Source organism: Monodon monoceros, unplaced genomic scaffold (genome assembly GCF_005190385.1).
Source record: "Monodon monoceros isolate NGI ecotype Baffin Bay Population unplaced genomic scaffold, NGI_Narwhal_1 Super_Scaffold_13, whole genome shotgun sequence".
Lineage (NCBI taxonomy): Eukaryota > Metazoa > Chordata > Mammalia > Artiodactyla > Monodontidae > Monodon > Monodon monoceros.
In genome coordinates, this window is record NW_021703769.1 from 64,764,289 (window position 1) to 64,777,163 (window position 12,875).

The 12,875-nt window shown below is 44.2% G+C and overlaps 1 protein-coding gene across 1 annotated transcript in view; it reads left to right on the forward strand.

Moving 5' to 3' along the window:
• Positions 1–12,875, forward strand: part of ANKS4B (ankyrin repeat and sterile alpha motif domain containing 4B) — a 62,102-nt gene that overhangs the window by 5,373 nt on the left and 43,854 nt on the right. Inside the window, exons 3-4 of the mRNA XM_029222181.1 lie at positions 3,371–3,539; positions 5,806–5,944. Of these exons, the coding sequence (XP_029078014.1) occupies positions 3,371–3,539; positions 5,806–5,944 (308 nt within the window). The remainder of the gene's footprint in view (positions 1–3,370; positions 3,540–5,805; positions 5,945–12,875) is intronic.

Genomic DNA, 12,875 nt, shown 5'->3' on the forward strand with positions numbered 1-12,875 from the left:
CCATGTTGTCCCTATTTTGGAACCTCCCATACTCATGTGTGCATTTTAAAATAAACCACCTGTGTTTGACCTTGGGCAAGTTGCTTGGGCTCATTGACTCTCCATCTCATCTTCTCTAAAATAAGCAATGCCAGGCTCATAGCTTTGTTGTGAGGATGATCTCAGATGTTGTTTGAGAAGGCCTTAGCACAGAGTCTGGAACATAATGGTGCCAGTCTGTCCCAGCCTGGCATTCCTGGGTTATTTAGCACCGCACCATGCCTGTAAAATCTAGGTTGGATAACCTGTGTCTCCTTCCAGGAGGGCGATGGAAAATGTTGCTGAATAATAAGCTCTCCCACTTTCCATCCTTCCATTGTGTCACCCTCTGTTGCCTGGGAGAATGAAAAGTTAATTGCTATAGTCTAATTCCTGGATTTAAATAATGTTAAATTTTGCCTTGTTACCTACCTCGTAGCATTGTAGAGAGAAAAAAATAAGGAGGTTTATTGAAAGCTCTTAAAATAGTGCTTGGCACTTGAGTGTTTAATGAATGTTGTCTCTTATTATTAGGCATAACTGAATCATATCTTCCTCTTCTGAGACAGACTGGTCCGAGCAGGGCCATCCTCCCTAGGGGAAGACAATTGCTGGGCTTAATTGTCTGCATCTTAAATTGGTCTCTCTGCATATCTGAATAACTTTCTATTTTTTCCTTGTAGGGCCCAGATTTAGAAGAGGCTAAGAAAAAATTAAATTTCTTAAGGACTACAAGTAGTCCCTTCCTGCTTTTCCCCTCTTGGATCCCTATGCCACACTGTCTCCTGGTCCTGTTGAATTTTCTTTTGTCGTTCCACTTTCATACTGCATCTCCTCCTCCTCCTTGTCCCTCCCTGCCATCAGCCTAGTTTTGGCCATCATTATCTCTTGCTGGCTTCCCTGCAAATCTTCCTCATTGCCTCTTGCACAGGACCACCAGGTTCATCTTTTTAAAATTATTCCTTTGATTGCATCACAGTCCTGCTCAAATGCCAATAGTTCGCTTGTTTTTTTTTCTAGGTAAAATTTGAGTGTGCGCTTTTCAACAGAATATTATGTGAACCACATATATAGTTTTAAGTTTTCTAGTAGCCATATTAAAAAACATAAGGGTTTCCCTGGTGGCACAGTGGTTGAGAGTCCGCCTGCCAATGCAGGGGACGCGGGTTTGTGCTCCGGTCCGGGAAGATCCCACATGCCGCGGAGCAGCTGGGCCCGTGAGCCATGGCCGCTCAGCCTGCGCGTCCGGAGCCTGTGCTCTGCAACGGGAGAGGCCACAACAGTGAGAGGCCCGCGTACCACAAAAGAAAAAAAAAACATAAAAAGAAACGTAAAATTAATTTTAATAATATATTTTATATAGCCCAATATATCCAAAACAATATAATTTCAACATGTAATCAATATTTAAAAATCATTGATGAGATATTTTACATTCTTTTTTTAATACATTCAGTGCACATCTCAATTCACATGCTGATTTTCCATTGGAAATACTTGGTCTCTATTTAGATTTCATAAAATTGATAATTGAAAAACTTATTTGAAACATACCCACCTTATTTGAAATGTAATTAAAATTTTTTCAATGACTGAATCAAACATCAGTTTTTAAATTTAACTTAGATTAAAAATCCAACTCATCGGTCACGCTAGCCACATTTCAAGTGCTCAGTGGCCACATGTGGCTTCTGTGCTGGACGGTCTGGGTATAAAGTCGTAAGCCTGGCATTCTGGTGTTCCAGCCTCATCTGCTCCCCCGCCACTGTGGTTACTGGGTCTCTTGATTTTAAGGATCAGACAGAGCAGTTCGGTCTGTCAGGTGACCCCTGGAGGTTTACTAAGGATACACGTGGACTAGAGCTGGAAAGCAATCAAGACCTGAGACAGCTCAAAGGAGCATCCAGCCCCACTCCCATGGCCCCTCTGCCTCTCTCTCACCTTCAGCCGCCCTAACGGGAAGATCTCACTGGGTTCTGATCCTAGAGTATCCAAGCTGGGTATTTCCAGCTCAGAGGTGATTCCTGGCACAGTCACCTCTGGCGAGAGAAGCTGAACAGCCAAGTCTTAGATAGCTTTTGTCAGAAAGGAGTAGCTGGAGGCAGTGTAGCCAGTAGGTGTTATGCCATTTTGGGCCGGGAAGTGAAGTTTGTCAATGCTGAAGCCCCAGGACTGAGAACGGTGGCTTTGTGGAACAGCCTTTTCTAGTTAAGCAGAGTGAGTCCTGTGCTTTGTCACCATCAACTTGAGCTCCAAAATCCTCCTGCCTTCCAGCTTGCCCACAGTTTCCTCCATTTGAGTCACTTGGGTGAAGAACTCTTTCTAGGAGAAGGTGTGTTTTGGTTAGTGGCACCCACCATCACTGAAGCTTAAATTACATCTTCAGTTCACCTGCTGGCCTACATGGCCCTAAGGAATGAGACACAGGAAGGACGAGTTTTGATGGGGAAAAGTTCTGGAATGATAGAAGCTTTCAAGGGAACGGGAATTAGCATGCCAGCACTGAGGAGAGAGATGGCATGGACCCTAAGAAGAGGGGGAAGCCCATCCTTGTGAGGATGCCTAGGGCCAGCTCTGTATTAAAGCAGCCCCCCCAACCCTCCACTGAGCCAGCTCCAGAACCCTTTTGCCTGGTGGAGGAAGATAACCTACTTATTAACACAGCATAAGCTTGCAGTAGTCATCAGGCTGTGGCCTGACTGTGGTATCCAGGATGATGACATCAAAACATTTTCTCCTAATGAAGTGGCAGCCATTGCAGACATCTGAAGTGGAAAGATTTAGCTTTGAATGCCTAGATTTTGCCACTTGGAAGCCGTGTGACTCTAGGTGAGTCATTTCGTCCCACTGTTTCTCAAACTTTAATGTGTGTACAAATCACCTGGTGATCTCATTAAAAAAACAAGCTGATTTGGCAGGTCTGGGTCAGGGCCCAAGATATTGCATTTCTAACAAGCTCCCAGGTGATGCCAAGTAGCTAGGACTTAACCTCTCTGTGCCTCAGTGGCCTCAACTGTGAAGTAAGCAGCCAATTGTACGTATATTACATCAGAGCACACACGTGCTGAGGATGCCTTCTGAGAGGGTGTGTGTGAAGCAGTAGAGTCATGCCTGGGTCTTTCCTCCTTTCACAAGACTTGAGGTTGGGTGGGGCCCTCAAACTTGCCCCCTGTCCACAGCTGCCTTAAGTTGTTGCTGCGGCAACTCATGTCTTGGGAGGATTATTGTTGACTTCTTACCTATGGGCCTTCCAACTTTATAACCTTGGCTTATACTTCCTATAGCTCGGGTGAATTCATCAGTCTGGGGTTCAGACATGGCATTCAGCCCTGCTCGTCTCCTTTGCCCACAGGTGGTTGCCTTCATGAAGTCTCCAGTGGGCCAGTACCTGGACAGGCATCCTTTTCTGACCCTCACCTTGCTGGTGTTTTCTGCTGTGTCAGCCGTTCCCGTTGGCTGCTTCCTGCTCCTCGTGGTGCTTACCTCCCTGGCTGCGTTTTTGGGAGTCATATTACTAGAAGGTATCCTACTCAGTTACTCTCCCCCTTGGAAAATGACTCACTTGGGATGACAGTATTTATTGGGCATCTGCCACTCTTGTCCAAGGTTCCTGTTCTTGTCAAAACCACATCGACCAAGGCAGGCTGTCAGAGTAGTTAAAACATGGGCTCTGGAGTCTGTTCGAATCCCACCTCCCCCAGTGTGATTTTGGACACATTATTTACCCTCTCTGAGCCTCAAATTCCTCATATGTAAAATAGGGATATAATAATACTATCTCAGAGGGTTGTGAGGATTGAAACTCACAGTTGCATAAAGTACTTAGCACAGTCCTTGGCACAGAGTAGCTTCTCCATGCATGCTAACTATTGTCATTAAACAGAACATTAAAATTCACTCCACAGATAGTTATGGAGCACCTGTTGCATGCCAGGTGCCTTACTATGTACTGAGGTTCCCCCTTCTCCACCTTTCCTCCTGAAGTCCCACTGCCAATTGTGAGCTTCTCCCTGAGTTGCTAAGTTAAAATTACTACGAAAGTAAAATCTGATTGGCTTAGTTTGCCTTTTCAACTCAGATCACAGTCCACAAAGAGATGGTTGCCATCTGCTCAGGTGATCACCTCTGGCTCATTCTATGACTTCCCAGAGCTAAGAGCACCCAGGGTTGCTTCCCTACCAAAGGGATTGTGGACAAGGCAGTTTACACTTGAAGAAGAAGACAGGCACGGTAGGTGGATGAGCCAAATACAGTATGGCAGAGTGGTTGTTCAGTAAATATTGATGGATAGATGGGAGAAAGATGAATCAATATCAAAACAAAGGTAAATTTAGAAAGAAATAAGAGAGCCACTACCCTTTTGTGGTATCATACAAAGCTCTACAGGAGAGAGCACTTTAAAGATGTATAACAACTTTGTCCCAGAGTAGACAAGGAAGGGCCTTCTAGATAGGAGGAACAGCATGTGCAAAGCTGTTCCACTTTAGAGCGGTGGTTCTGCAACTTGAGTCTGCATAAATCTTACTTGCTTTTTGAACATGTGGACTTTCATGTATCATCCAGAGACTGTTATTTAGTAGGTCTGGAGTGGGGTCCAGAAATGCAAATTTTCAACAAGATTCCCTAATGCATCTGATTCTGATACAGCTGGTTGTTAGCCATCCTTTGAAAAATACTGATCTAAGATTTTGTAAATCTTTATGAAAAGGCAGCACGTCTGTTTACATTCTCTACTTTCCTTCCTTTCCAGAGTCCATCCCTGAAACTGTCACTGTGGAGTACTGGGTGGGCTATTTGACAGCTCGTGAGGCAAGGGGAAGGATGTCTGCCATGCAACATTCGCCATGTTATTAGTTCTGCTTTGGAAAGAGGAATTTTGTTATGAGGAAGGCAAGAGAAAGTGTGCTGGGCAGACTTTCTGCCACAGTGAGTCACATATATGATAGTCATTTAATTGTCATGTCAACACTTAGAGGTAGTTATTATTATATTCTTTTTACAGATTAGTTAAACTAAAGCTCCAAGCGGCCCAAAGTCTCACCATAAGTGACTTAACTAGGATCAAACTCAGGCGTGTCAACTGAAAATCCATCCTCTTTCCATGGTATCTTTTATTATTTTTCTCCCATAGACCCCATGTTATAAAAATGTATTTTCTCTGCACTTATTAGATGGTAATTCATTAATATTCCCATTAAAAACTTATTTAATGGTGGGTAAAATGACCATTCAGACCTATGGTTACTGTGTGATAGTTGCCAGGCTGGGTTGTAAAGGATGTAATCAAAAGTTATGTTTAGATTTGACTTTATTTAGCCTGCATAGCCTTTATTTCCATAGGTTGTAGGTAAGTGTAAGTTACAGTATTTGGTAGGCAGTTTGAAACACTGGTCATGATTTACCACCCCCATTACTGTCTTGGCTAACTCCTTCTAGAGGATTCCATTGGGAGCCCATCCCTGACCTTGAGAATGAGGGAGTTTCAAATTCAGATTCTTGCCATGGGCAAGACAGGTAACAAAAGTGAGCAAAGCAGTCCAAGAATAATACAGTTGGGAACAGTGGGGCCTGGAAGAAACTGGAAGGCCAGCAGTTGTTGCCATGCAGTGATGCTCACTTGGGTGTTGAGATTGCCTCCTTTTTAAGCAATACCAGAAGTCTGGATTTTTGTGGAAAACCTCCTCACTTAAAACATCTGAGTTAACTGTTGTTTTAAACACAGTGGTGCAGGGTCTGATGTTTTCAGTCTGTTTTAGATGAATGATTCTTTGACATGCTTTCTTCTAGGACTGGTCATATCTGTGGGCAGCCTCTCACTGCTTTGTGTCCTCTGTGGCTTGGGCTTCGTGTCACTCATCATGTCAGGGACAATCATAGTGTCCTACATGGTAGTCTCCAGCCTCGTCAACTACTGGTTTTCTCCCAGGTAAATACATGTCAGTGCAATAATTTAATCTTTACTATTTGGGGAGATTTTCACAAGTAACACCCTAACCCTGGTCACATCATACTCAGTCTCCCAAGATAGGAGGTGCCTAGCCTCTTCACATCTCTGCTTAAAAAGAGGTAAGGTTTCCTTCTCATTTTTTTTTTTTTTAATTATCAGGTAGGAATGCTTTGGTGGCAAGTAATGAAAAACCTAAGTAGATACTAGCTTAAACAAATAGGGATTTATTTTTATTGCATAACAACAAGCTGGAGATAGCCCAGTCCTGGCACAGCCTCTCTAGTGTCATCAAGGTACCAGGCACCTTCTGCCTTTCTGTGTTGCCATCCTTACCCCACTGGCTTGTCACCTCATGGCCACAAGAAAGCTGCTGCTGGCTACACCAACTTCATTCAAGGCAGGATGAAGAGAGGAAAAAAAAATGAGTCCTCACCAGTTGAGTCTGACCTTTTTTGTCAAGTAAATGAAACCTTTCCCAGAACCTACCCCCTTTCTTATCCCAACCAACCTCATTGGTTGGAATTTTGGCAGATAGCCACCGTAAGCTGGAAGGGAGGCTGGGAAATGGAGTATAAACCCACAAGGAGAAGGGCCTTGGGAATGTGTGTTGGTCAGCCAAGCTCTGGTGTGTGCCATAGCTCCCCTGCTTGGGGTATAAGTGTTATTAGCAAGGCTACTTGAAATTCAAAGAGAATCCATAGAGCCAGTTAAGTTAATATCAATAGTGCTACCTCCTCTCTCACTTACCTCTGAAACCTACCATCACTGGGATGAAAAAAGACAGACCTATTTCTCTCCCTGCCCCATCTCCCTTCTGTTAAAGATGTAAAGAAATGGTCAGTTAATTAGAATTAATTAGAATTTGAATCCCAGCTATGCCATTTTTTTACCTGTGTGATCTTGAACAAGCTGTTCAACATCTCTGTTCTCAGTTTTCTTCCATTGGTAAAATAGGCCTACTCCTTGCTCTGCCTCTCTCACTGGATTGTCATGAGGACACAAACAATAATTTGGAGAAAATGCAGTATCCAAATTAGAATGGGAAAAAGGATCATAACCCCTGCCCCTAATTCAGGTATTTTGACCTCTCGGGCCCCCAGTTTCCTCATCTGTAAAGTCAGTGTAGCCCAAAATCTGGTGTGGTTGCAAGAAGCAACCAAAACTAAACCAACGAAGAACGTCATTCATTCCACCATGTATACTCTCAACATTGCTCTTTAAAGAGGCCTTAGAGCTGATCATTTCCTCTTGTTGCCAAACAGACTATGGACACAACACAACTCCAGTGGCGACTGTTAGCTGGCCATGAAGTCTACACACTTAGAGGGGCTCTACCAGGAATGACCAGCTGAACGGAACCAAAGCTTTTTTTCAAGCACCTCTGGAAAGCTGTTGGATCATCCTTGCCCCTTGGGATTATGACTCAGAAGGGACTGGGTAGTCAAGCTTTTCCTGGAGGTGTCCTCTAGCTTTTTCACTTATTTGTAGGGTCCTGCAATGGACAGTTTTGGGGATCTTGTTGCTCTTGGTCAGTTCCATCAGCTGACCGGCCCTCACATGGAGAATCAGCAGAGAATCTCGATGGCGTGGCGGCTCCTCGCACCTCTCACCCCCTCCTCCCCAGAGATGCACACCTGAACTTGGCAGGGTTCTGAGCCTCTACAGGCCGGTGACTTGACCCCAAAGGCTCAGATCTTGTATCCGAGGCCCCAATTTGGGGCAGCCACAGATTGTTTTTCCTTTTTCTTTCTTCCTTTTTTTTTTTTTTTAAATGAGAGCTGCTTATTTCTTCACTCATTTGAAAAAAGAGGTGGGGGAAAGAATCCAAAACAGAACAAGCTCTTCTGCCTTATTAGCCTTTTATCAGAAAGACAAACAACATTTAGGAATAATAGCCTCTCAGACAAAGTTAGAAAATAGAGTCCAAACTTAACCTTACGGCCAAGAGCATTTTTTTCTAAGTCTAAAGGTATGGTTTCCACTGTTGAGTATTGTTAAGTCATGTTACTCTTTAAAATATTTGCACTTGATACTTTTTTATTGTTTTAAGGACTTGTCTTGTTAAACCATTTCTTCAAAACGTCCCATGAAAATGATAAAGGACTACAAAAATTTTTTAAATCCTATGGGATATCTACTTCAGTGGTTTATTCCCTGTGGTATTTTATTTAAAAATATTTATTTAGATGAGCTTTTTTTCTTCACTCTATTTCAAAATACCCCCTTTCTAGACATAAAACCCATTTTTTCCTTCTGTGTCAATTTCATGGCAGATCCTGGGTAATAAAGCTTTTTTAGTTGCTAGTGATAGACACTCAACTCAAAATGGATTTAAAAAGTGGGGGCAGAGGGGGACGGATTCGTTTCACTGAACTAAAAAGCCGAAAGGTAGGACTTTAGGCGCTGCTGGATCCAGGGGCTCAAGTGGTGTCATTAGGCATCTCTCTCCCTTCATCTCTCAGCGCTGCTTTTCTCAGTGTGAGCTGAGTTTTAGGCAGGCCCTCCCCATGGGGAGGTCCCAGCAGCTCTAATTTTACATCAGCCTTGTAGTTAGCACTCCCTATTGGACAAGGAAGCTGTTCTTTTCCAGTAGTATATTTAGATTTTTGGCTCCGATTAGACAGACTTGGGTCATGTGAGCAACCCCAAACCAAACACCGTGGCCAGGGTGGATGGAATATGCTGACAGATCAGGGCTGGGACATGTGTGCATTCTGGAACCAGGGGAGGGGGTGGGCCAGCCCCACTGGTTCTGCATAGGTGGGAGTGCTAGCGTATGTAGAGATGGGAGGACAATCCGATCGCAAAGGAGTATCGCAAGGAAAGGGAATGTATGCCAGGCAGACAGAAGCAAATACTTGCTCTTTGATTCAGGAGGGCATAAAGGCCTTCATTTGGTGCCCAGACTTTTCTGTATCCCATGACAGTCAGCCACACCTGTCGCTAAAGGGGCCTTCAACTCTTAGAGAGCAAGAACTGCCTTTTCCTGCCAATACATGGGGGTGTTAATATTAACAGTTACTATTTACTGAATGTTTCTTTCTGACCTGCAAGTGTCTGCTATTAGCTGTCTAAGCTAAATACCCTGCTGGGTTCCGAGGCTTCAGAAAAGAAGAATGAAGAGGGCCCTGGCCTCCTGAAGTTTACTTTTTAATGCAGGAGTCAGCTAACAAGTGTATTAGTTATCTATTGTTGCGTAAAGGTTTACAAAGAGCACTTTTGTCATCCTACATTTTCAGTGTGTTAGGAGTACAGGCCTGGCTTAGCTGAGTCCTTTGCGAGACTACAACAGCAGCGCTGCCACGTTGCTTCTCCTTTGAGGCTCGCCTGCGGAAGGATCCACATCCGAGCTCACATGGTCATTGGCAACATCCATTTCTTTGTAGGCTTTGGGGCTGAGGCCCTCATTCCCTGTCATATGGCAGCTCACAGCCTGACAGCTTGCTTCTTCAAAACCACCAAGGGAGAACGTCTCTTAGCAGGATGGACATCACATTCTTATAACGTGTAATCATGTATGCATAATCACATACATCCCATCACTCTCACCCCATTCTGTGGGTTAGAAGCAGTCAGGTCCCACTCACACGAAGAGGAGGGATCACACAAGGGAATGCATACCACAGTTGGGGATCATGGGCTCCACCTTAGATTCTACCTGCTACATCAAGTAAACAAAATATTAGATTATTATGATAAGTGCATTGAAGAAAGTAGAAGGGGCAGGCCATGTCAGCCACAGAAATCTTTTCTTTGAACCACATAATGAGAAGTTGCCACTGTGCTAAGAGCTGGGCGGGGGGCAGGTATTCCCAGCAGAGGGCGCAGCAAAACAAAGGCCCCAAGACTGGAAGGAGCTGAATGTGTTTTAGGAAAAGAAATATCAGTGTGACTGGGCTTGGTGAGTAAAGGGTAAATGGAGGACAGACAGGAGCCCATCAGGCAGGACCTCGTAGGGAAAGAAATTTACAGCAAAAAGCAAAGGGAAGATGAAGAAGAATTTTACACTTTGCATTAAGAGGGACATAATTAGACTTGGATTTTTAAAGGTCATTTGTGGCCAATGGATTGGGAGTCAAAAGTCCAGTTAGCAGGTCTTTGGAGGTCCAGAGCAGAGGATGGTGTGGCTTACACTAGAGTGGAAGTAATGGAGACCCTCCTCATTTGGAGAGCTAGCAGCAGTTGGTGGTGGATTGTATGTGGGTAGTGAAGGAAAGGGAGACACAAGGATGGCACATAAACTTTTCATTTGAGCCAGTGGGTAGTCAGTGACACTAGTTTCTGATACGGGGGCTGTGTGAGTAGTCAGAATCTGCTTTGCTCGTGTTGAGTCAGATATGCCTTTTTGACACCAAGAGGATGTGACAAATGACCAGTGGCTTAGAGAGTAGGTATGGGCTGGCGATACAAGATTTAGGAGTATTTTCAGTACTGAGAGCTTTACACAGCCTTCTTACGGAATGCTGTCCTGAGAGAAGCCAAGAGACCATTTTAAAACATATTTCTGATCACATAAACAGCCTCGCTTCAAACTGCAGAGTGCAAGTTGCCTTTCCACTGCGCTTAAAAGTGCTAACTAACTCCTTCCCATCACAAGCTGCGCCTGCCAGCTTCTCATTTTTCATATTCCCTTAGCCTCTGGATTTCAGAGGTGAATGAAACGAAGGTTCAGAGCCGAAGTGATTCACCAATTCTGCCAGGAAACATGGCATCTAAATCAGAGCTTTGCAATTCAGGCTGTCTGTCACACTGCCTGGAGCCCGAGGCCTTTGCCGATCAAACGAAGTAAAATACAGAACCCAGCACAGTGCTTGCCCATAAACAACAGTTGTCAAAGTGCGAGATGCACCATCGTTTGAAACTGAGTGGAATAGTTGTAAGGTTAACCATGGGGAAGATAGTAATACTGAATTAGCTTTGTATGGTGACATGGTAACTAGACTTATTGTGGTGACCATTTCATAATGTACAAAGACATGGACTCACTGATGTACATCTGAAACTAACATTGTGTGTCAATTATACTTAAGTTAAAAAAAAGGTATTGTTGGCCTTTTAGGCACAGTTCAATGTGTTCCTTATTTGGAAAGGTAATTAAAAGCACGAAACTGACTTTATACAGTCGGAATGTTAATTTATCAGTATAACTATAGGTGTTTGTTTTTGCCATGAGTCGGGTGCTATATTAAGCCCTCTATCTACACTTCAATACACGTTTTCAGTCAGTTCTCACTACCACTCATTTTAGAGATGAGGAAGCTGAAAGATTGAGATGTTAAATTGTTTAAGGGCACATAGAAGCAGAAGTGGGACTCAAGCCCAGTTTGCCTGACTGAAGAGCCCACCCTTGTAACCAGTGTGCTATTAAATGTTAATGCCTCCAACTGCCTTTAAGGCCTGCGATGTGGACCCATGCCCTAATGGACACTGTCTGTAACAGTTCCTATAACCTTTGCTGCTGTGTCGAATAACTTCAGGGATCCCTGTTTTCATAAACTAGGACGTGAACCGTTGGTTCCCCCTAGAGTTGTGCACATAGAAGTACTGTTTTCAACCACCGCCTCTGCATGGATTCTACTATGTGCTCCACATAGAACAGGAGATTCAGCCTGGATGGTGTGACACCCCAGCAAGGTATGATCAGGTGTGAGTTGTCACAAGGTTGAGGATGACTAACTACTTCACATATTCTGCTGTGCTTCCTCGAGCAGGAGATAACAGGTGGAACTAGAGGGGGGGGCGGAATTTGAGAATAACCTGCTTTTTCTTACCTATTCCACAGCATCCCCCAAAACACGTGTGTGTGTACAGGCACACACATACCCCGAGTGATTAAATATGTGTGTGCACACACATATACCTGAGTAATTAAGCATGTGTGCAAATACACACACACACACACACCCCCTGAGTGGTTGGTAAGAATTCTGATAATTACAAATTATTGAAGTGCTTTCTTTGCCTTCTTAGGGGAAAGATAGGAGGTGGGGATTACCTCCAAATCTGGCATGCCTCTTGGATATGTCTTTATGGTGAATATTATCCATCGTGTGTGGAAGTTGAAAATCCATGATGTTGGAGCATCCCACTCCCCACCTCCTGTTTCCAAACATTTCCACCTTCCATGATCCAGCTCAAGGCTCATCCCTCAGTGAAGTCATGTCTCATTTAATGTACACTGTCTCTACACTTACAGCCCTCATGGACCAGGCATGGTAAGCAAATGACAATTTCTCTGGGCATTGGTTTCCTCAGTCAGTAACGAGAATGCCGCCCAGCCTGTCATTGGGAACTGAGGCAAGTGATCTCTAAATTATAAAAGTGCTACAAAACACTAGACGATTAAACCCTTGCTTGACTAGATTGTCTCTTGTTTGCCACTATTCCCTTATATTTGTCCTTCCTCCCACCTGCCCTGCCTGCCTCCTCTCTTCTAGTGCTCTGGGAATGGAAACAGTGTCTGTATCTTTCCTTTTGGGTAGCCCAGAAACTTAAATATAGAAACCCCTGCACAGTATTTTGCATTGACTAGAAAGACTGAGGAAACTGAACCTAGAGGAGTTATCCATCGGGGGTGACGTTTCCCACCGCCACCCTGGGACATTTGGCAGTGTCTGGAGGCATTTTTGATTGTCATGACTGTGTTTGGGGGAGATGCTGCTGGCATCTAGTGGGTCAAGGTCATGGATGCTGCTCAACATTCTTCAATGCACAGGACAGCCCTTTACAACAAAGAACTAAGGGGCCCAAACACCAGTGCCAAGGTTGAGAATCCCTGATCTAGACAAATAACGAGAATTTAGAGCATTAGACCACACAACAGCAGAGCTGGGCTTGAGACAGGCTGGGACCTGGGGTCCTTTGCTGCTGGGCTGCAGTTCTGCAGTGCTTGCACCTGGACACACCTCTC